The 21,494-nt window shown below is 40.0% G+C and overlaps 2 protein-coding genes across 14 annotated transcripts in view; one reads left to right on the top strand and one right to left on the bottom strand.

The window, feature by feature from the left end:
- The window catches only part of Sin3A (SIN3 transcription regulator family member A), a 206,648-nt gene extending 197,929 nt beyond the window's left edge, over positions 1-8,719 (top strand). For all 7 annotated transcript variants that reach the window (XM_071686749.1, XM_071686748.1, XM_071686743.1 and 4 more), the window contains 2 exons: positions 3,978-4,137; positions 6,577-8,719. In XM_071686749.1, coding sequence (XP_071542850.1) covers positions 3,978-4,137; positions 6,577-6,813 — 397 coding nt within the window. In that variant the 3' untranslated portion in view covers positions 6,814-8,719. The remainder of the gene's footprint in view (positions 1-3,977; positions 4,138-6,576) is intronic.
- The window catches only part of LOC139761984 (astacin-like metalloprotease toxin 2), a 53,631-nt gene continuing 40,747 nt past the window's right edge, over positions 8,611-21,494 (bottom strand). For all 7 annotated transcript variants that reach the window (XM_071686751.1, XM_071686752.1, XM_071686750.1 and 4 more), the window contains 3 exons: positions 20,309-20,421; positions 17,502-17,547; positions 8,611-9,651 (listed from right to left, as the gene is read on the bottom strand). In XM_071686751.1, the coding sequence (XP_071542852.1) occupies positions 9,134-9,651; positions 17,502-17,547; positions 20,309-20,421 (677 nt within the window). In that variant the 3' untranslated portion in view covers positions 8,611-9,133. The remainder of the gene's footprint in view (positions 9,652-17,501; positions 17,548-20,308; positions 20,422-21,494) is intronic.

Raw genomic sequence — 21,494 nt, 5'->3', positions numbered from 1 at the left:
ATTGTCAAGTTGCACTCTTCTATCCTTGTGATGTGTACCTTTTGACTACTTTTAACTCACCCATCTTACTCCTCTTAACTCTAGATTTTCCTGCGGTGAGCATTATGTGCTAGCCCTGCCTTTTGGCAAAATCTTAGGAGCAGTAGATAGAAGTAGTAGGTAGAAACATTTAGGCAGGAGCATTAGATAGAAACATTAGTTAGAAGTAGTAGGTTGGAGCATTAGATATAAGAAGTCATTAGGAACATTAGGTAGGAGCCTCTGTGAGCTTTATGCTAGATTTATCCTCTGGTAGTGGCCTGTTAAGGTTCAGGCACAAAAGGCTAAGAATAAGAAGCAGCACTAGAATTCTTTAGTTATAGAAACGCTGTTGCTGTGGCCACCCCTATGAGGAAGTACCAGTTGGAACAGGTGTCAGAGATATAAATAGATAGATAGAAAATATTTACAGGTTTAGAATAAGTGAATGAAAGTTAAGAGAAACAGTTTGTCACAGATTCATACTTCTGGACATTTATATAAATTGAACATCATGAATATTAATTCAAAGTGAAATGATGATCTAGAAAATTGTAAAATGAAATTTGCAGATGAACATTACAATCATGAAGGGAGTTCCCAGAGGGAACATGCATCAGATATATAGATAATTTGGTTAGAAAATACATAGAGGTAAGGTACTTTTCTTAAAATGGTCACTAGGTTTGAAAGTACAGAAACAAGCATGGCTGACATACTCAGCCCTGGACAAACAGCAAGGTCAAGATCTCTCTTTTTCAAGAGTTTTAGCATTAGAGGGTCAAAGTGAAATAGACAGTAAGGTGAAATATGACTGTATATATTGTGATTAAAGAAATCTAGATCCTGAGGAAGAGGCATGCAGTATAGTATATAACATCACCAGCAAAAGCTAGGTTAGGATAAACAAATGAAATGAGGCCTAGAAAATATAGCATTAAGAAAGGACAAAACTGAAATTTATTTCTGGGTTAATTATCTAACTGACAGTGGAAGTTAGTACTGGCACAGTTGAGATAACTGCTAGATTGATATCCCTGAAGTAGTTAACCCCATAACCACACCAGATGGATATTTACCTTAGCTGGGCAACTCTTCTAGACAGATATGTATCCATAACTATAGCAAATGGATATTTATTCAAGCCAAGCAACTCCTCTAGATGGATATGTTGACATCATTTTGTATCACTGTTGCAAGACTACTTGCCAAGCCTGATAGGTGGCAGTATGTGATAATGCCTTCCTTCAGTCAGCTATCCTCTGGCCTTGCCAGTGTCTGTACATTTTTATGAGTTTTCTTGGAAAGAAATGGAGCAGCTTGTGGCTAGATTTAGAGGACAAGACAAATGATCCTGAATTACTTGATGATGGTTATCTGTCTTCAGATTTTGTGGAGAGGTGTTTTATGGACACTAGAAGAGGCAGGTGAGGGTGATTATAGCAAAATTGGAGACAGCATTGTCACCACCCACTTGACCTAGAGAACACTGCATCTGACTGTTGCGGCTGGTAATTTTACAAATTATTGATATTTTTATATGAAAAAATTATCTGAGTCACATCATAACTTATGAAAAGATTTATTACTGAAGATTAACCAATATGCATCACTAATCAACTGTTTGGTGTAGGTAAAACAAGCAATAAACTGTGCAGTGGCATTGAACTTGCACTCAGGCCATAGTTCCACACTTTTTAGTGTGTTGTTCTGATACATCACAAAATTTCATGTTATTAGAGTGATTTTGTTTCCATTGTCTTACAGTTTGTTGAATGTATTAAGTTATATGGGAGAGTGGTAATGGAGAGGATTGTGGCATCCACAGAGCATCAGACTCAGGAGGACCACTTCTGGGGTGTTATATAGGATAGGTGGATCAGGTGTCTACTTTCAAGAATCTGTGTAAGAAATGCATAACCAAAAGGATTTGTATGTGACATGTATAGATCTGTAGAAAGCTTATGACATGGTTGATAGAGATGCTCTGTGAAAGATGTTATTTTATATATGGCATGGGAGGAAAGCTGCTAGAACCAGTGAATTCTTTATCTCAAGAGTAAGGCATGTTTGCAAGTAGAAAGAGCAAAGGTTGAGTGGTTCCAGTTGAAGGTTGGGTTTTTGGCAGGGTTATGTGTTATCATCATGACTAACTCTGTATTGGAGAAAGGTAGGTATTCAGTCCATTGTGAGATGGAGATTCTTGTGAGGAGAGTCACTTGTTTGCTGATGACACATCTTTGGTAGCAGATCAGAGTGAGCAAATGCAGAAGATGGTATCTTAGTTTGGGAGAGTGTGTGAAAGGATATGCTGAGAGTAAATGTAAATGAAAGAAAGGTTGTTAGGTTTAGCAGTGGATAGTTGGGATGTGAGTTTGAATGGAGATAATCTAGAAGTGGGATGTTTTAAGATAATTGGGAGTGGACATAGCAGCAAATGGAACCATGGAAATGTAGGTATAGGTGAGAGGTGGGGATAAAGTGCTTGGGTCGTTAAGGAGTTCGTGGAAAGAGGGGTTGTATGGCTTCAAGGTATGGGCCTGAGATGAGAATGCATAGAAAAGGGTGGAGGTGAGCATGCATAGAAAACGGTGGAGATGAGCATGCATAGAAAAGGGTGGAGATGAGCATGCATAGAAAAGGGTGGATATGTTGGAAATGAAATGTCAGAGGACTATTTGATGTAAAGTGGGCTGATCGTATATGAAACATGGTAAGAGAGAGTTGTGGTAGTATGAGGAATAAATGTATAAGAGAACTGAAGAGAAGGTGCTAAAACAGTTTGCCCATATGAAGAGCATAAGTGAGGAGGGGCTGACTAATAGGGTATATGTGTCAAAAGTTGAGTGAACAAAGTGAAGGGGAAACCTAGGAGATGGAAGGATTGAGTGAAAGATGTATGAAGGCTTGGGATGTGCAGGAGGGTGGGAGCGTGTAAGGAATAGAGTGGATTGGAACTGTGAATTACAGGTGACATGGGCTGTCACTGGGCTTGGTCAAGGTATATGAAGCACTAGGGGGAAACCATAGAAAGGTCCATAAGGACTGGTTGAGGATAGGGGTCTCTGGCTTTGGTGCTTTATACATGACATGTAAAGAGTTGGAGTGAGCAATTGAAGTCATTTCATTCAGTATTCCTGGTGCTACCTTGGTGATGTAGGAAATGGCAAACATAGGTAAAAGAAATGTTCTACCTTTAAAGCATAAATGATAATGTTAATTAAGAATTTGCATCATTGTATTAGATCTCATACTTTATTTTTATGCATGTGTTCATAAATGCAAGGATGTTTTAAGCATTAGGATTTCTTCTTCCTCGTAGTAACTAGTATGGAGAATTTTTAAGCTGATGTTATAATAGTCCCATCTTAAGTCCTCAAGAATTGACTTGTAAAACAGCCTACCATACTTACCATAGTTAATACCTGCACAAAAATATAGATTAATTTGAAAATAATTCCTTTTGAAATCATACTCCTTTTGAACATGATGATTGGAAAAATGTTACCTCTATGTGTTATGTTAAGTAGAGGATACGTGTGAGTGGACTAGCTTGTTAAAGTGACTAGTTTGTTCAGTGTTTGTTTGGGTGGTTGACACACACAGCAAGTGTAGGTCTGAACCAAAATTTTGACTTGCCGTGAAGCGTCTTCTCTACCAACTATCATCGTGTCCTCTCCACATGACCGCAGCACTTTAACTAAATTTTCACTTGGCCTACTATAATAAATTTGAAAGCTTTATACTAACTATAGTCATTCAATAAACATAGAAATTGTGAATAGGACTAGGCTCAGCAAGGTTTTATATCACCTCACTTAAATTTATCGTCTCATTTTAACAATTTTTGCCTTCAGTTATGGAATAGAGATTCTTTCACATGATATGAGTTGTCTTTTGTATGTGGTGCTCTGTATTCATACCCAAAACAAAAATTCTCACTAAAGGATCCTTTCCAGGGGTGGCTGTGCAGAGGACATCAAGCCTCCAGTATGTCCTGAAATGGACATTGTCGACAACACACAGTGCAAATTCAACCTGTCTTCATTCAAGATGGTGTTTGTAGTCAATAGTGATTCATACATGTACAAGAAGCAGGCACTCAAGCGGGCCAAACAAGTAAGTTTCTCGTTTCCACAAACATGAACAGTATCACAGTTTTTTTTCCAAGATACAATTTTATATATATATATTTATATATAGATTCCCTAAAACTGCATAATTTTTGGAATATGTTCAGTGTTAATTCAGATAAAAGATATTAGCGATTTTTTTTCCATATTTAAATAGACTTATACTTTATCTAGGTAATTTTAGGAACAAACAAGCAGTAGTGACTTCATTTACCCACATCTTGAATCTAGCTGTCATGCATAGTTTACCAAAACCGGTTTACTATCCACAACTTCCTCTATTGTCTACCATTACAGCTTCATATACCTTAGTTTAGTCTATTGACACAGTGTTACCTACCATGAAACTTACTGATTCAGTTCATTCTGTCCATTCCAAATCTCTCACCCCACTGAATGTTTAGGCCTTAATACCCCAAGGCCTTTGTCATTCTGTCCTTCCATATCCTTCTGAGTGGGATATTTTACTGACAACAGTAGAATAATTGGATCAGAAGCTGACTCAGAAAAATTGCAAAAAGACCTGGGTTTGATTGAAGAATGGGCAGAAGAAAACAGGTTGGAATGTAATGAAGAGTCCAGTAGTCATCATAAATTACCGACTCAAAGTCAAGAAGAATCTGGTATTCATCATAAATTGCAGACTTAAGAGTTAAAGAGCACTGTGAAAAGATACTAAAAAAAAAATACAAATGGGTGGTATGAATGATAGAACATTTAAAAGACAGGAAAGTAATGATGAATATATTCAGTGTGTGTTTAAGAAGCAAAATTGAATGCTGCTTTGTTGTTTTATGGTCGTATATGAAAACTGCTGACAGAAATTAGGTATTGGGAATCAAGAAACTACAAAATTATGGAAATGTCATTCTTGAACTACCATGAAAGATCAGAACAGCAACCATATAGTCGTGAAAGAGGAAGAGAAATATATATGATTGTCTTTGCTGTCTTTGCTTTGCAGGAAATAGAGGGACAGAGAACTAATGTATTAAAACTTTTAAAAGGCTTAACATATGGGAATAGTAATGAAATCATAAGTATTTATGGAAATTTGCTGGAAAGAACCAACAAACAAAAACATGCAAGTGCTCTGTGAGAAAGATGAAGAAACTTTAGGGTACTATCCAGTGAGATGAGATATTTATAAGAGCAAAATCCATCATAAGTAAATTGGACAAATTAATGAAAATACCTGATCACCCATGGATAAATAAGACACACAGTGTGTAATACCAGAGGACAACAGCATTGAGAAACAAGCAAGATACATGATGCAGAGTGTAGATGTGAGCTATTGAAGCTACTTCTTTGTCTTTACTCGTTGCTACCTCGCTTATGCAGAAAATGGCAAACATGTATAATAATAAACAGAAGCAGGGATATGAGACAGAGTAGTCTGAGAGTAGGTTTGGTATGCTTTAGATACCTGGAAGTGGACTTTACAACAGATGGAATCATGGAGGCTAAATTTACTTATAGGGTGGAAGAGGAAGCTAAGGTCTTTAGTGCACTGAGGTTTGTGTAGAAGGAGAGGCCATTGTCTTATAGGGCAAAGTTGTGTACATTTGAAGGCAAGGTATTCCTGATAGTGTTGTATGGATATGAATCTTGGACCCTGAATCCAGAACAGAAGATAATGGACTTGTTGGAAATGAAGTGCTTGAGGACAATTTATGATGTGAGGAGAGTTGATAATGTAAATAATGACATGGTAGTTTACAAAGTATTATATAACCTAAGACCTCTTACAACTCCAAGTCTGTGCAACACTTGATTCCAGGGACTGGGAGGACTCCTCTGAAATGAGAGTTTTTTTATGTGTTTGTACTCTTTTTCATCAACTGGGGATGATACAGCCTTGCCACAGGTTACTTTTCTTTCATGGTGTAACCTCAAGTAGGGAGAGTCCAGCAACATGACATAACATGATTGAGAGAGCAGATCAGTGTGTACTGAAATGGTTCAAGCACTTGGAATATATGAAGAAAAACTGACGAAGATATTCCTGTCAGAAGTGGGGAGAGGAAAGGGGAAACCATAAGGGAGATTGATGGATTTGTAAAAAGGGCTTTGGGGTATCAGTCTGAACATTCAGTTGGAAGAGAAGCATGCATTGATTTGTATAAATTGGATTGTTTGTGATTTACGGGTTTGAAGTGCTGTGAAAGAGCTCAACCAGTTCATGGGAAGTGGTCAAGGTAAGCTATTGAATAGGGTTCTAGTTAATGTTGTAGATTTTTTTCCTTAAACACCTTCTACATCCCAAACTTGGACTAAATAGCTTGGGTTTGAGATAATGTAGGTAATTCTTTCAGAACCCAGAAAGTAGGTTTGGGAGGATACATAAAGAGATACTCAAATTTTTAAAGTCATAGTTTGCACAATATTTCATGGTATTTTTTTTTTTTTTTTCTTCCCACAGAGTCATGAACATGTAAGTCGAAGGATGCGCAGTGGCTTAATATCATGGCATGGTGATTGGTGCTCAAGACATGTGTCTGAGGTAGATCAGCGAGCTGCCACAGATTGGTTTTTGGGACACACAGATGGGTTACGACCTAACTCCACAAGAATAGTGCGTATTGATGACCCCTCCCGACCACCTTTTGCACCCTATAACAAGTACAAGTGTGAACTAGAAGAGAGTGGAGGGTCCTAACACGTGGTATTCTTACCCCTGTCTCTTAGCCAGAGATTATCCTCAGACTGATGGGGGTGAGAAGCTGTGAAAGTCGGTGGAGAGTCAAACTCCCTCACTGTGAGCTGTGACTTAAACTTTACTCTGAGGGTAAAGTTGTGTAGATGTCACCTCAAAGTACAAGATTGTAGCAGGAATGGTGGTGTGGACCATAAGTTGCAGCAAGGAGGCAGGGAGAGTGCTGTGGGGAAAGGGAGGGGAGGGGTGGGATGATGGAATAGGAGCATGTGCAACTAAATACTGTATCATTGTGATGGATTTACATGTTCCAAGACTGTCATGACATCTGAAATGCATCTGCTGCAAGCTAAGTCCACAAGTGTTGCAAGACTGATGGTAACCATAATACTAAGCTAGTGATGCATAAAATCAATTGATGTGCCTCATGAATGCCTGTCAGTACAATGTAGTATTAAAAGTAAATGCAAGTTGCAGCATTGAAGAATCCCAGTGATGATTCTGCCCCACACAAGGACTGCCTGCTCTACATCCGTACCGCTGCAAGGTGTCCACAGCATAAACTTGCTACTAAATTTTGCAACAACCACTTGTATGTTATGTTGCTGGGACCGAGAGCTTGGACTCACGAGCAGAGCCAGCTGTACAAGTGAATGATAATTATAATTTATAGTTGTACAGATGATCTGATTTATGTTTTTGTTAATAAAGAGGTTTCCTCATATTAGACGGGATTCAGGGGAGATGGGGGCTACAGTGGTACAATGTTGTAGGCTCATTTTAAGCCAAATCTCTTTCTCCCAACACAAAAAAATGGGGACTTCCCAAAATTGGTTATTTATTGCCAGATATATATATATATGAATATATATATGTATGTATGTATAGCTTATATGATCAGGGATATGAATTATCAAAGGCATTTGATTGCTATGTTTATATTCATGATAATTAAGTCAGAGTGAAGAAAGGTATACATAAAATGTGTAAAGTATTTTATAAATAATTTAAAACTGTAAATGACATATATCAGCCCCCTCCATTGTAAATTTCTTAACATGCACACTCACTAACATACAGTCATTCACATTACACCAAACATTACAGAAATATGAAATCATGCACTGGCTCGTACACTTCCATAGGGTTCAGGACAACATGTAACTTTACCTAAAAAAATGCCTGGTTTAGTTACAGGCCACCCCAAACCCTCATCTCCTCCCGAACTGGACGTCTCAAAAAACTGCCGCGGCCTAGATGACACTATTTAGCTTTAAGAAGTCGCTCCGGCGTGGGTGTGCGTGCTGCCAGATTTACCAAAAGATAATATCCTACAACTCAAAGGATGGGGCATTACTCACAAACATACTTAACTGGTCCCTAGAGCACTGCTGCCACTGCCAGGGGAGTGCAAAAAGGCAATCTCTAAGGTTGTGAACATTCTAGTGGTGTCTGGCAGCGGAGAAAGGAACCAGGGAAATCTTAAAATTTTTATTGGGTCCAGATCCTCATTGTTATTCATAAACTTTTTTCATCTTTTTAAATATGTTCTGACCTACTACCATTAATCTTTCACATTTTTGTCTTATTAGTGGACTCTTAATTTTTGACTTTCACTTTTTTTTTAATTTTCATATAATTACTTTGTGACAAGCATTCAATGCTGTTTGAACATGCCATTATGAATATTGTGCCACAGGAATAGAGGATACTGTCCAGAATGCCTCAATTAATCACCACTCAAATTATTTTTTGTAGTACAAGTAGTTGGATGAAATACAGCACACCTAAGTTGGTGACTTCCTTGTATTTAGAGAAATATTTCTTTTCTATCCCTCATGTCAATCACAGACAGTGTTTGTAATAGACATTGAAAACAATAAATCTTTTTACATTCTATTGAAAGAGATACGTTTCTCATTTCCCCCTTTAAACTAAGTAGGTAGTAGTTGGTAGCATTTAGCACATCTCCATGTTCGACATTTATTACTTCATTATCCCATTATGGGAGGATGAGTAGCTGGGTGGTCTTTTAGCCAGCTGCCCTATCCAGGACTGGGCCTTAGACTTGTGGGTTAAAACACTAACCAATGCACTGCAAGGACTCCAGTTAATTTGCATTTTTAAGTTCAATTTTTGGCACTAATTATGACAGAAAGGTAACAGAGCCTAAATGTAGATGATAGGCATTGCTACCAAAACCAAGGGTGTCATGGTAAACAGTCACTGGGTAAAATCATCAGTGAATCCTTCTATCATTTTCAGTTGAGTTGCATCTTGGTTTGAGGTGCTATCACAGTCAGTTGAAAGGGATTCGTAGGTTCTATCCAGCACCATTTGGATGTGAAGTCCTGCTAGAACCCTGGATCATGTTTGGGATGGGTTGCCACCTTGCCCGAATACTTGGACCAAGCCTAGTTCGAATGGATTTCAGCTGAGAAGCAGAACCCATTAGCCTTGCAAGTCTCTCTGGTCTTTCAGTTGAGGTAGTTTGTTTTATATATCTGATAGGTAGGGAGGGCTGTGTTGGTCTGGCCAAGCTACTGGGGAAAGAATTATGATTTAACTGTTTTTTCTGTTGGTACTGTGGCAGAGACTTGTTCACCATAAGCCTCTGTTGGTACGGTGGCAGAGTCTCATTCATCATAAGCCTTAGCCAGGCAGGAGTTACCTGATGCAGGTGTCTGGTAATGGGTGTATCAACCCGTGATCCAGGCAACTGGCGAAGTGCATATCTTGTGGAAGGTCTGCGAGAGCTCCAGCTAGAGGTGTCTACACCATTCATCTGCAGTAGTGACAGGGGCAATCGTGAGGAGCCCCGCAGAGGGTGAAGAAAACGACCTGAGAACACAGATAAGAGTTTGCTATAAGGGGAAGATTGGTGAGTAAATGTAAAACCTTCATATTTCAGGTTGTAATAAATAAATAAATAAATAAATCATTCAAGTATGAATTATGTACATGTGTCTGTATGTATATGTCTGTGTATGTGTATATGTATATACGTTGAAATGTATAGGTATGTATATGTGCGTGTGTGGACGTGTATGTGTATGTAGGTGGGTTGGGCCATTCTTTCGTCTATTTCCTTGTGCTACCTTGCTAGACAGTGAGACAGTGACAAAGTATTTATTTATTTTGCTTTGTCGCTGTCTCCCGCGTTGGCGAGGTAGCGCAAGGAAACAGACGAAAGAATGGCCCAACCCACCCACATACACATGTATATACATACACGTCCACACACGCAAATATACATATCTATACATCTCAACGTATACATATATATACACACACATACATATACATATATACACATGTACATAATTTATACTGTCTGCCTTTATTCATTCCCATCGCCACCCTGCCACACATGAAATAACAACCCCCTCCCCCCTCATGTGCGCGAGGTAGCACTAGGAAGACAACAAAGGCCCCATTCGTTCACACTCAGTCTCTAGCTGTCATGTAATAATGCATCGAAACCACAGTTCCCTTTCCACATCCAGGCCCCACACAACTTTCCATGGTTTACCTCAGATGCTTCACATGCCCTGGTTCAATCCATTGACAGCACGTCGACCCCGGTATACCACATCGTACCAATTCACTCTATTCCTTGCACGCCTTTCACCCTCCTGCATGTTCAGGCCCCAATCACTCAAAATCTTTTTCACTCCATCTTTCCACCTCCAATTTGGTCTCCCACTTCTCGTTCCCTCCACCTCTGACACATATATCCTCTTGGTCAATCTTTCCTCACTCATTCTCTCCATGTGACCAAACCATTTCAAAACACCCTCTTCTGCTCTCTCAACCACACTCTTTTTATTACCACACATCTCTCTTACCCTATTATTACTTACTCGAGCAAACCACCTCACACCACATATTGTCCTCAAACATCTCATTTCCAGCACATCCACCCTCCTGCGCACAACTCTATCCATAGCCCATGCCTCACAACCATACAACATTGTTGGAACAACTATTCCTTCAAACATACCCATTTTTGCTTTCCGAGATAATGTTCTCGATTTCCACACATTCTTCAAGGCTCCCAGAATTTTCGCCCCCTCCCCCACCCTATGATTCACCTCCACTTCCATGGTTCCATCCGCTGCCAAAGCCACTCCCAGATGTCTTAAACACTTCACTTCCTCCAGTTTTTCTCCATTCAAACTTACCTCCCAATTGACTTGTCCCTCAACCCTACTGTACCTAATAACCTTGCTCTTATTCACATTTACTCTTAAATTTCTTCTTTCACACACTTTACCAAACTCTGTCACCAGCTTCTGCAGTTTCTCACATGAATCAGCCACCAGCGCTGTATCATCAGCGAACAACAACTGACTCACTTCCCAAGCTCTCTCATCCACAACAGACTTCATACTTGCCCCTCTTTCCAAAACTCTTGCATTCACCTCCGTAACAACCCCATCCATAAACAAATTAAACAACCATGGAGACATCACACACCCCTGCCGCAAACCTACATTCACTGAGAACCAATCACTTTCCTCTCTTCCTACACGTACACATGCCTTACATCCTTGATAAAAACTTTTCACTGCTTCTAACAACTTGCCTCCCACACCATATATTCTTAATACCTTCCATAGAGCATCTCTATCAACTCTATCATATGCCTTCTCCAGATCCATAAATGCTACATACAAATCCATTTGCTTTTCTAAGTATTTCTCGCAAACATTCTTCAAAGCAAATACCTGATCCACACATCCTCTACCACTTCTGAAACCACACTGCTCTTCCCCAATCTGATGCTCCGTACATGCCTTCACCCTCTCAATCAATACCCTCCCATATAATTTCCCAGGTATACTCAACAAACTTATACCTCTGTAATTCGAGCACTCACCTCTGTCCCCTTTGCATTTGTACAATGGCACTATGCAAGCATTCCGCCAATCCTCAGGCACCTAACCATGAATCATACGTACATTAAATAACCTTACCAACCAGTCAACAATACATTCACCCCCTTTTTTAATAAATTCCACTGCAATACCATCCAAACCCACTGCCTTGCCGGCTTTCATCTTCCGCAAAGCTTTTACTACCTCTTCTCTGTTTACCAAACAATCCTCCCTAACCCTCTCACTTTGCACACCACCTCGACCAAAACACCCTATATCTGCCACTCTATCATCAAACACATTCAACAAACCTTCAAAATACTCTACATCTCCTTCTCACATCACCACTACTTGTTATCACCATTATCACATGTTATCCCCATTAGCCCCCTTCACTGAAGTTCCCATTCGTTCCCTTGTCTTACGCACTTTATTTACCTCCTTCCAGAACATCTTTTTATTCTCCCTAAAATTTAATGATACTCTCTCACCCCCTCTCATTTGCCCTCTTTTTCACCTCCTGCACCTTTCTCTTGACCTCCTGCCTCTTTCTTTTATACATCTCCCACTCATATGCATTAATTCCCTGCAAAAGTCATCCAAATGCCTCTCCTCTTTCACTAATAATCTTACTTCTTCATCCCACCACTCACTACCCTTTCTAATCTGCCCACCTCCCACTCTTCTCATGCCACAAGCATCTTTTGCGCAAGCCATCACTGTTTCCCTAAATACATCCCATTCCTCCCCCGCTCCCCTTACCTCCTTTGTTCTCACTTTTTTCCATTCTGTACTCAGTCTCTCCTGGTCCATTCTCACACAAGTCTCCTTCCCAAGCTCACTTACTCTCACCAACCTCTTCACCCCAACATTCTCTCTTCTTTTCTGAAAACCTCTACAAATCTTCACCTTTGCCTCCACAAGATAATGATCAGACATCCCTCCAGTTGCACCTCTCAGCACATTAACATCCAAAAGTCTCTCTTTCGCGCGCCTATCAATTAACACGTAATCCAATAACACTCTCTGGCCATCTCTCCTACTTAGATACGTATACTTATGTATATCTCTCTTTTTAAACCAGGTATTCCCAATCACGTCCTTTTTCAGCACCTAAATCTACCTCGCAAACGCGGGAGACAGCGACAAAGTATTAAAAAAAAAAAAAAAAAAAAAAAAAAAAAAATCTACAAGCTCTTCACCATTTCCATTTACAACAGGATGGATGTGCTGGAAATGAGATGTTTGAGGACAATGTGTGGTGTGAGGTGGTTTGATCGAGTAAGTAACGTAAGGGTAAGAGAGATGTGTGGAAATAAAAAGAGCGTGGTTGAGAGAGCAGAAGAGGGTGTTTTGAAATGGTTTGGTCACATGGAGAGAATGAGTGAGGAAAGATTGACCAAGAGGATATATGTGTCGGAGGTGGAGGGAACGAGGAGAAGAGGGAGACCAAATTGGAGGTGGAAAGATGGAGTGAAAAAGATTTTGTGTGATCGGGGCCTGAACATGCAGGAGGGTGAAAGGAGGGCAAGGAATAGAGTGAATTGGAGCAATGTGGTATACCGGGGTTGACGTGCTGTCAGTGGATTGAATCAAGGCATGTGAAGCGTCTGGGGTAAACCATGGAAAGCTGTGTAGGTATGTATATTTGCGTTGTTTGGACGTATGTATATACATGTGTATGGGGGTGGGTTGGGCCATTTCTTTCGTCTGTTTCCTTGCGCTACCTCGCAAACGCGGGAGACAGCGACAAAGCAAAAAAAAAAAAAAAAAACATTTTAACGTATACATATTCCTATACATACATATATACATACAGACATATACATATATACACAAGTACATAATTCATACTTGCTGCCTTTATTAATTCCTGTTGCCACCCCGCCACATATGAAATAGCATCCCTCCTCCCCCCGCGAGGTAGCGCTAGGAAAGGACAAAAGGCCACATTCGTTCACACTCAGTCTCTAGCTGTCATGTATAATGCACCAAAACCACAGCTCCCTTTCCACATCCAGGCTCCACAAAACCTTCCATGGTTTACCCAAGACGCTTCACATGCCCTGGTTCAATCCATTGACAGCACGTCGACCCTGGTATACCACATCGTTCCAATTCACTTTATTCCTTGCACACCTTTCACCCTCCTGCATGTTCAGGCCCTGATCGCTCAAAATCTTTTTCACTCCATCTTTCCACCTCCAATTTGGTCTCCCACTTCTCCTCATTCCCTCCATCACTGACATATATCCTCTTTGTCAATCTTTCCTCACTCATTCTCAGTTCTCAGTGAATGTAGGTTTGCGGCAGGGGTGTGTGATGTCTCCATGGTTGTTTAATTTGTTTATGGATGGGGTTGTTAGGGAGGTAAATGCAAGAGTTTTGGAAAGAGGGGCAAGTATGAAGTCTGTTGGGGATGAGAGAGCTTGGGAAGTGAGTCAGTTGTTGTTCGCTGATGATACAGCGCTGGTGGGTGATTCATGTGAGAAACTGCAGAAGCTGGTGACTGAGTTTGGAAAAGTGTGTGGAAGAAGAAAGTTAACAGTAAATGTGAATAAGAGCAAGGTTATTAGGTACAGTAGGGTTGAGGGTCAAGTCAACTGGGAGGTGAGTTTGAATGCAGAAAAACTGGAGGAAGTGAAGTGTTTTAGATATCTTGGAGTGGATCTGGCAGCGGATGGAACCATGGAAGCGGAAGTGGATCATAGGGTGGGGGAAGGGGCGAAAATCCTGGGGGCCTTGAAGAATGTGTGGAAGTCGAGAACATTATCTCGGAAAGCAAAAATGGGTATGTTTGAAGGAATAGTGGTTCCAACAATGTTGTATGGTTGCGAGGCGTGGGCTATGGATAGAGTTGTGCGCAGGAGGATGGATGTGCTGGAAATGAGATGTTTGAGGACAATGTGTGGTGTGAGGTGGTTTGATCGAGTGAGTAACGTAAGGGTAAGAGAGATGTGTGGAAATAAAAAGAGCGTGGTTGAGAGAGCAGAAGAGGGTGTTTTGAAGTGGTTTGGGCACATGGAGAGGATGAGTGAGGAAAGATTGACCAAGAGGATATATGTGTCGGAGGTGGAGGGAACAAGGAGAAGAGGGAGACCAAATTGGAGGTGGAAAGATGGAGTGAAAAAGATTTTGTGTGATCGGGGCCTGAACATGCAGGAGGGTGAAAGGAGGGCAAGGAATAGAGTGAATTGGAGCGATGTGGTATACCGGGGTTGACGTGCTGTCAGTGGATTGAAGCAGGGCATGTGAAGCGTCTGGGGTAAACCATGGAAAGCTGTGTAGGTATGTATATTTGCGTGTGTGGACGTATGTATATACATGTGTATGGGGGGGGGTTGGGCCATTTCTTTCGTCTGTTTCCTTGCGCTACCTCGCAAACGCGGGAGACAGCGACAAAGTATAATAAATAAATAAATCTCTCTTACCCTTTCATAACTTACTCAATCAAACCACCTCACACCACGTATTGTCCTCAAACATCTCATTTCCAACACATCCAACCTCTTCTGCAAAACCCTATCTATAGCCCATGCCTCACAACCATATAACATTGTTGGAACCACTATTCCTTCAAACATACCCATTTTTGCTCTCCAAGATAATGTTCTTGCCTTCCACACATTCTTCAACGCTCCCAGAACCTTTGCCCCCAACCCCCACCTTGTGACTCACTTCTGCTTCCATGGTTCCATCCGCTGCCAAATTCACTCCCAGATATCTAAAACACTTCACTTCCTCCAGTTTTTCTCCATTCAAACTCACCAATTTACTTGTCTATCAACCCTACTAATAACTTTGCTCTTATTCACATTTACTCTCAGCTTTCTTCTTTCACACACTTTGCCAAACTCAATCACCAGCTTCTGCAGTTTCTCACATGAATCAGCCACCAGCGCTGTATCATCAGTGAACAACAACTGACTCACTTCCCAAGCCCTCTCATTTACAACAGACTGCATACTTGCCCGTCTCTCCAAAATTCTTGCATTCACCTCCCTAACAACCCCATCCATAAACAAATTAAACAACCATGGAGACATCACGTACCCTTGCCGCAAACAGACATTCACTGAGAACCAATCACTTTCCTCTCTTCCTACTTGTACACATGCCTTACATCCTTGATAAAAACTTTTCACTGCTTCTAGCAACTTACCTCCCACACCATATATTCTTAATACCTACCACAGAGCATCTCTATCAACTCTGTCATATGCCTTCTCCAGATCCATAAATGCTGCATATAAATGTATGTACTAATGTGTAGGCAGGAAAAGTGATGATCATGCAAGATGTGCTTGTCTCAAGGTTACTAAGTTTGCACTGATCATGCAAGATGTGCTTGTGTCAGGGACCAGTTTACTTAAATGCTGTGTATAACAAAAGTGCTAGTACAGGTACACCACCAATTTTCCGGCAACTGATGGTTCGGCACCTCCTTTAGTCCAGACAAAATTACGTGAGGGAACTTGCAATTACCGGAAATTACTGCGGCCACCAGACTAGTTTACTTGGCGCCCACAGATGGCACTGTGTGTAGGGAACGCTTATTTACATTCTTTACACTGCACTTATTGGTGGTGATACCGCAATTTTGTGAGATTCTTAGCTTAAATTTAACCCTAGCTATGGCTTCTAAGACATGTGAGAGTGTCAGTCGTGGTGTCAAACGTAAACACCAGTCCATATCAATCCAAGATAAAGCTGTGTGACATCTACAGTATTGGCTCATCAACTATTTATGATATAAAGAAGCAAAGGGAGAAAATATTGAAATTCTATGCAGACAGAGATTCCAAGAAGCAAATGACAATTAGGAAAACTATGAAAGATGGTAAGAGTACTGAGCACAAATGAGTGATGATGGAATGGTTTCGACAGCATAAGAGTGATGGAGTGGACTTGTCAGGTAGCATGACAATGGGCCAGGCTAAATTGTTCCATAAAGAACTTAAGTTACAACACGAGCATGACTATTGTGAAGGATGGATTTTCCGGCAGGTATAAAGGGAAGACTCCTTAAATTGGTGAAAATTATGCTTGAAGGGAAAAGAGGAAAAATGTCTGGAGATTCCTTTTCTGGGCTGGTTTAGGGCCTACTCTTCTTCCTTTTCTTTGTGAAGGAATTGACAGATGAACTGGAACCACATCTGAATGTCTGCAAATCATAATTTGTCATAATAGGGGTATGAAACAAGAAATGTGATCCTTTCCTGAAGGTTAAACCAGAGACATGGAATGTTATGAATATGGGATGTAGAAAAAGGAGGCCAAGTTATCAGAATCTTATTGCAAGAAGAAACTATACGAATTTATATGTGCAAAATGGACTATGGTGTCAACACAAAACCCAGCAGAAATGATAAAGAGGGCAAATTATATGCTGTATTTCAGTGTTTGGATAAAGAAATATTCAGTAGAATACTTGGAGCATGATTAAATTTAGGAAGAGCTATGCATCTCAAAGTTTGGTTGTTCCACTTGAAGGCAGACTTCTAAAATAATGACTTTTAAATTTCTGAATTAAAATGAATACGCTGAGTGAACAATTCTTGGAAATACGCAGAGAGAAACGGATAAGAAAACGAGAAGAATATTTTCACAGTATCAAACTGGTGGATGAATGGAAAAAGATCAATGATGACACAGGGAACATGGACAGTAAAAAGAAGTTAGTGAAATTACATTATAACAAAAAAAAGATAAATAATGGAGTGACATGAGTGCAGAATAACCTCCATTATGGTACAGAACAAAAAAGTAAATGCTGCTTGTACCATTTTCTTTCTTGGTATGAATACTCACCATCGCGCCGGCATTTGTATAATCTGTTCAGCTTCCTGTAATCAATCTGCAAAAGTTAGTGAACTCAATTAAAATCTTTGGTACAGGTATAAGATTTTGAATTAAAATTAAAAAGATATTGCACTTATGTATACTGTACTGGATACTTCTTGCCCCAAGGGTCCCTTCTATCTTTATGGGGATCTTGCACCACTCTAGGAGCTGGCCACATCTGCCAGGCGATAATAGGTTATAAAGTGTAGTAATGTTCTGTGGGTAGAATGCATGGCAACTGAGTAATAAGTGTTTGGTATCTTCCATGTGGTAGTTGCATTGTTGGAATGAAGGGTCTCAGGATATGCTGAATCTGTGTTTGTAGTGTTGTAAAGATGGGTGTTTGTCTGATGGGATGCCAACATTAACCATGTCCTATTCCATTCATCCACCACTCTTTTACCATAATAGTACTTTACATCTTTTATTAACAAATTTTTGCTCAATATCATATTATGTCCTCTAGTTGCTCTACCCTGTTCACCGTCCACATCGTCATTCTGTGTGTGTGTTTGTGTGTTACTGAACTCTGCCAGCAAAAGTTTACATCAAGAGCAGAAAGTCACCTTCAGTGAGGTTGCCCTACTGTCAATGGGTGAAGAGGAGTATAATCTCATCAAGGAGCTTAGTCCAAAGGAGTCCATCATTTCCCTCCTGTTCTGCAGTCTTGGAGCAGCAAGAGCCCTTTAACAAGAGTACTGGAGTTATATATCTATAATTAATTATATAGTTATTATTGGACTCGGTCAATCTCAAGACATACTACCATGCTCAAGGGTCATGCCATCATAAAGGCTCATATCACGATGATCAAAGGTCATACCATCATGAAGGCTTGTACTGTCAAGATTATGTGTCGTGCCATCTTGAAGGCTCGTACTAACATGATCGTGGGTCGTGCCATCTTGAAGGCTTGTACTGTCATGATCATGTGTCGAGCCCTCTTGAAGGAGTGTACTATTATACTCGATGGTCATGCCAACATGAAGGCCCAAGTTTGTCATCCTCAAGGATCATGCCATCATGAGGGCTCGTACTGTCATGATCTTAAGTTGTGCCTTCATGAACTCTTACTGTTGTGCTCAAAGGTGGTGTGCCATCGTGGAGGCTCATATTATCATGATCATAGTTATGCCATTATGAATGCTCATTCTGTCATAATCAAGGGTCATGCCATCAAGAAAGCTCATAATATTATGATCAAGGGTCATGTCATCATGAACGCTTAGGTCATCCCATCTTGAAGGCTTGTACTGTCATGATCATGTGTCGAGCCCTCTTGAAACACTGTACTCTTATACTCGTGGTCATGCCAACATGAAGGCCCAAGTTTTTCATTCTCAAGGATCATGCCATCATGAGGGCTCGCACTGTCAAGATCTTGGGCTGTGCCTTCATGAACTCTTACTGTTGTGCTCAAAGGTGGTGTGCCATCATGAAGGCTCATAATAGCATGATCATAGTTATGCCATTATGAATGCTCATTTTATCATAATCAAGGGTCATGCCATCAAGAAAGCTTATAATATGATCAAGGGTCATGTCATCATGAACGCTTGTTTTGTCATGATTAAGGGTCAAGCCATCATGAATGCTTGTTCTTTAATTATCAAGAGTCATGCCATCATGAAGCTTCATACTATCATGAACAAGGGTCATGCCATCATGAATGCTTGTTCTGTAATTATCAAGTCATGCCATCATGAAGGCTCATACCAACATGAAGGCTTGTACCGTCACACTTAAGGGGTTAATTTTCCTTACACTGTCTGAATGTTTATGTTCTCAGTTCAATTACCCATAGACATTTCTTGTAATGCTCAAACTTATGAGAAACTTTTACATATCCAGTGTGTTCCATTATTTTCTCCATATAACATTGTATGTCTTCAACAGATTGTTAGTTTAGATTACCATTTTTTTATATTAACTCTGGATCTGTGGCATAGAGGAAATGAAATGAAGATTAGCTTAGAAATTCAGACTCCTTTTTAACACCATCATGATTTATGAATATGGTCAACAAATTTTTGGCAAATTTCTTAATCGTGTGATGATTATATCTTACAATAAGAGCATTTCTTTCCATACAGATGATTGCTGTCTAGAAAGATATCTGATGCCTATACAATTTGTTTTTGTATGCAGAGATGTCTGCTGTCCATACAGATGTCTGGTGTCCCTAAAGATGTCGAGTGTCCATAAAGATGTCTGGTGGCCAAACACAATATCTACTGTCCATACAGATGTCTGGCATCGTTAAAGATGTCTGGTATCCATGCAGATGTTAAATTTCCACACAGACATCTGGTATACAAATAGATGTTTGGTGTCCATACAGGTGTCTAGTATCGATAAAGATGAGTGGTGTTATAAAGAGGTCGGGTGTCCTTATCAATGTTAGATGACTATACAGATGTCTGTTGTCCATAAGGATGTCTGGTGTCCTTACAGATGTCTGGTATCATTAGTAAAAAACAAACTAAGGAGAAAGAGTGGGAGATGATACCAAATTTAAACAAAAACAATTTTTACCATTACTTCTTTCAATATTTGCACACCTGTGCACATTAAAAATTCTCTTTACATGGTCATGGTATGTTTTGGCAACTGAAACAGTATACTGAAGGTTTAAAGTCCCTGCAAATACAAAGGAAATAAAGCATTTTGCCATAAAAGAAAAAATTTCAATTCTATGAAATTTTCATGAAATGTTCTTTACTTGGAAAATGAAAAAGCTAGATATGCAATTTAAAATATTTCTTGCTTCTCACCTTAGATGGCTCTGTGGACCTCCAGAAGTTATAACCTTTTTCTCTAGACTTGATGGTTGGGGTTAAGAAGTACCACTTACCAAAAGCAAAAGGGCTGTAGTGCATCACAGAATCTGTGAATAATACAAGCTGACATCAGTAGCCGGTACTAACATAAGGACTAAGTATGTGTATGGCCAGTGATTCTCTAGCGAAAGGTTTTTGTCATATTAAGAAAGAAGGTAGCTTAATGCTTATGACTCTGAATGTCATTTTTTCTTAACCTCTCTAACTTATCCCAACATAAACTTCACCACCTAACAGTCTTAGTCCCCTTCCAAGATACTGCAAACAACTTTAGCTTGATCCTGCAAGAGAGATACAGTACAAGTCCTAATGATGTACACATGTATTTCCAGTTTTGTGGTCAGGACTACCAACATGTATGAGTACGAGGCTTTGGGTGTTGAGGTCTGACATGTGCAACCTCCTGAAGCTTTCTTTAACAAGTTCTTATAACAATCATTCTATGATGCAGCTGTGTTTCAAAAGTATAAACCTCAGGGTAGATAATCAGCAGAACTTCTCATAATTTGAGAAATGATTATAAGTTTTTCTGTGAATATTTCAATAATTCATTGGCCTCATTAATCATTACAATAAGTCTGGAGCAGTATCATGAGAATGAAGAATTACTAAAAACTTAAACATCCTAAAATAACAAATGGGGTAAAACAATATTTTGGGAAGCTGAGTAAGGCTCCATCAACCAGTCAGTTCTGCTGAGGTCTTCATACCCTATGAACTAAGTCTCTCTCTAAAGCCTTCTTCACTTGCAGGTCATGGCCCATGAAGACACATCAAGATGGCATGAAGCACAATAATATGTTTGCAAATGTAGTCCATGCAGAGCACACAGGTAGCACACACAACATGATCTTGATACAGAGTGCAATGCTGTGGTGTTATGTAGAACTGAATGGCTCTAAACACTGCACAGCCACCATGGATGACACTATGGGTTCAGACATCACACTTAATAGCCTCCCATTCTCTTAACTAGGATTATCTCCAGCCATGGATGGGACTCTGACACCTTTTACAGCAGGAGTATCATATGACTCCAGCTTTGCTTGCCTTCTAAAAGAGTTTCATATAGCCCCAGCAATCCTTCCCATCTGCAGCAGTACCCTGGGACTCCAACAAT

The sequence above is a fragment of the Panulirus ornatus genome, chromosome 42 (genome assembly GCF_036320965.1).
Source record: "Panulirus ornatus isolate Po-2019 chromosome 42, ASM3632096v1, whole genome shotgun sequence".
Taxonomy (NCBI): domain Eukaryota; kingdom Metazoa; phylum Arthropoda; class Malacostraca; order Decapoda; family Palinuridae; genus Panulirus; species Panulirus ornatus.
This window is presented reverse-complemented; position numbering and strand designations above follow the sequence as displayed.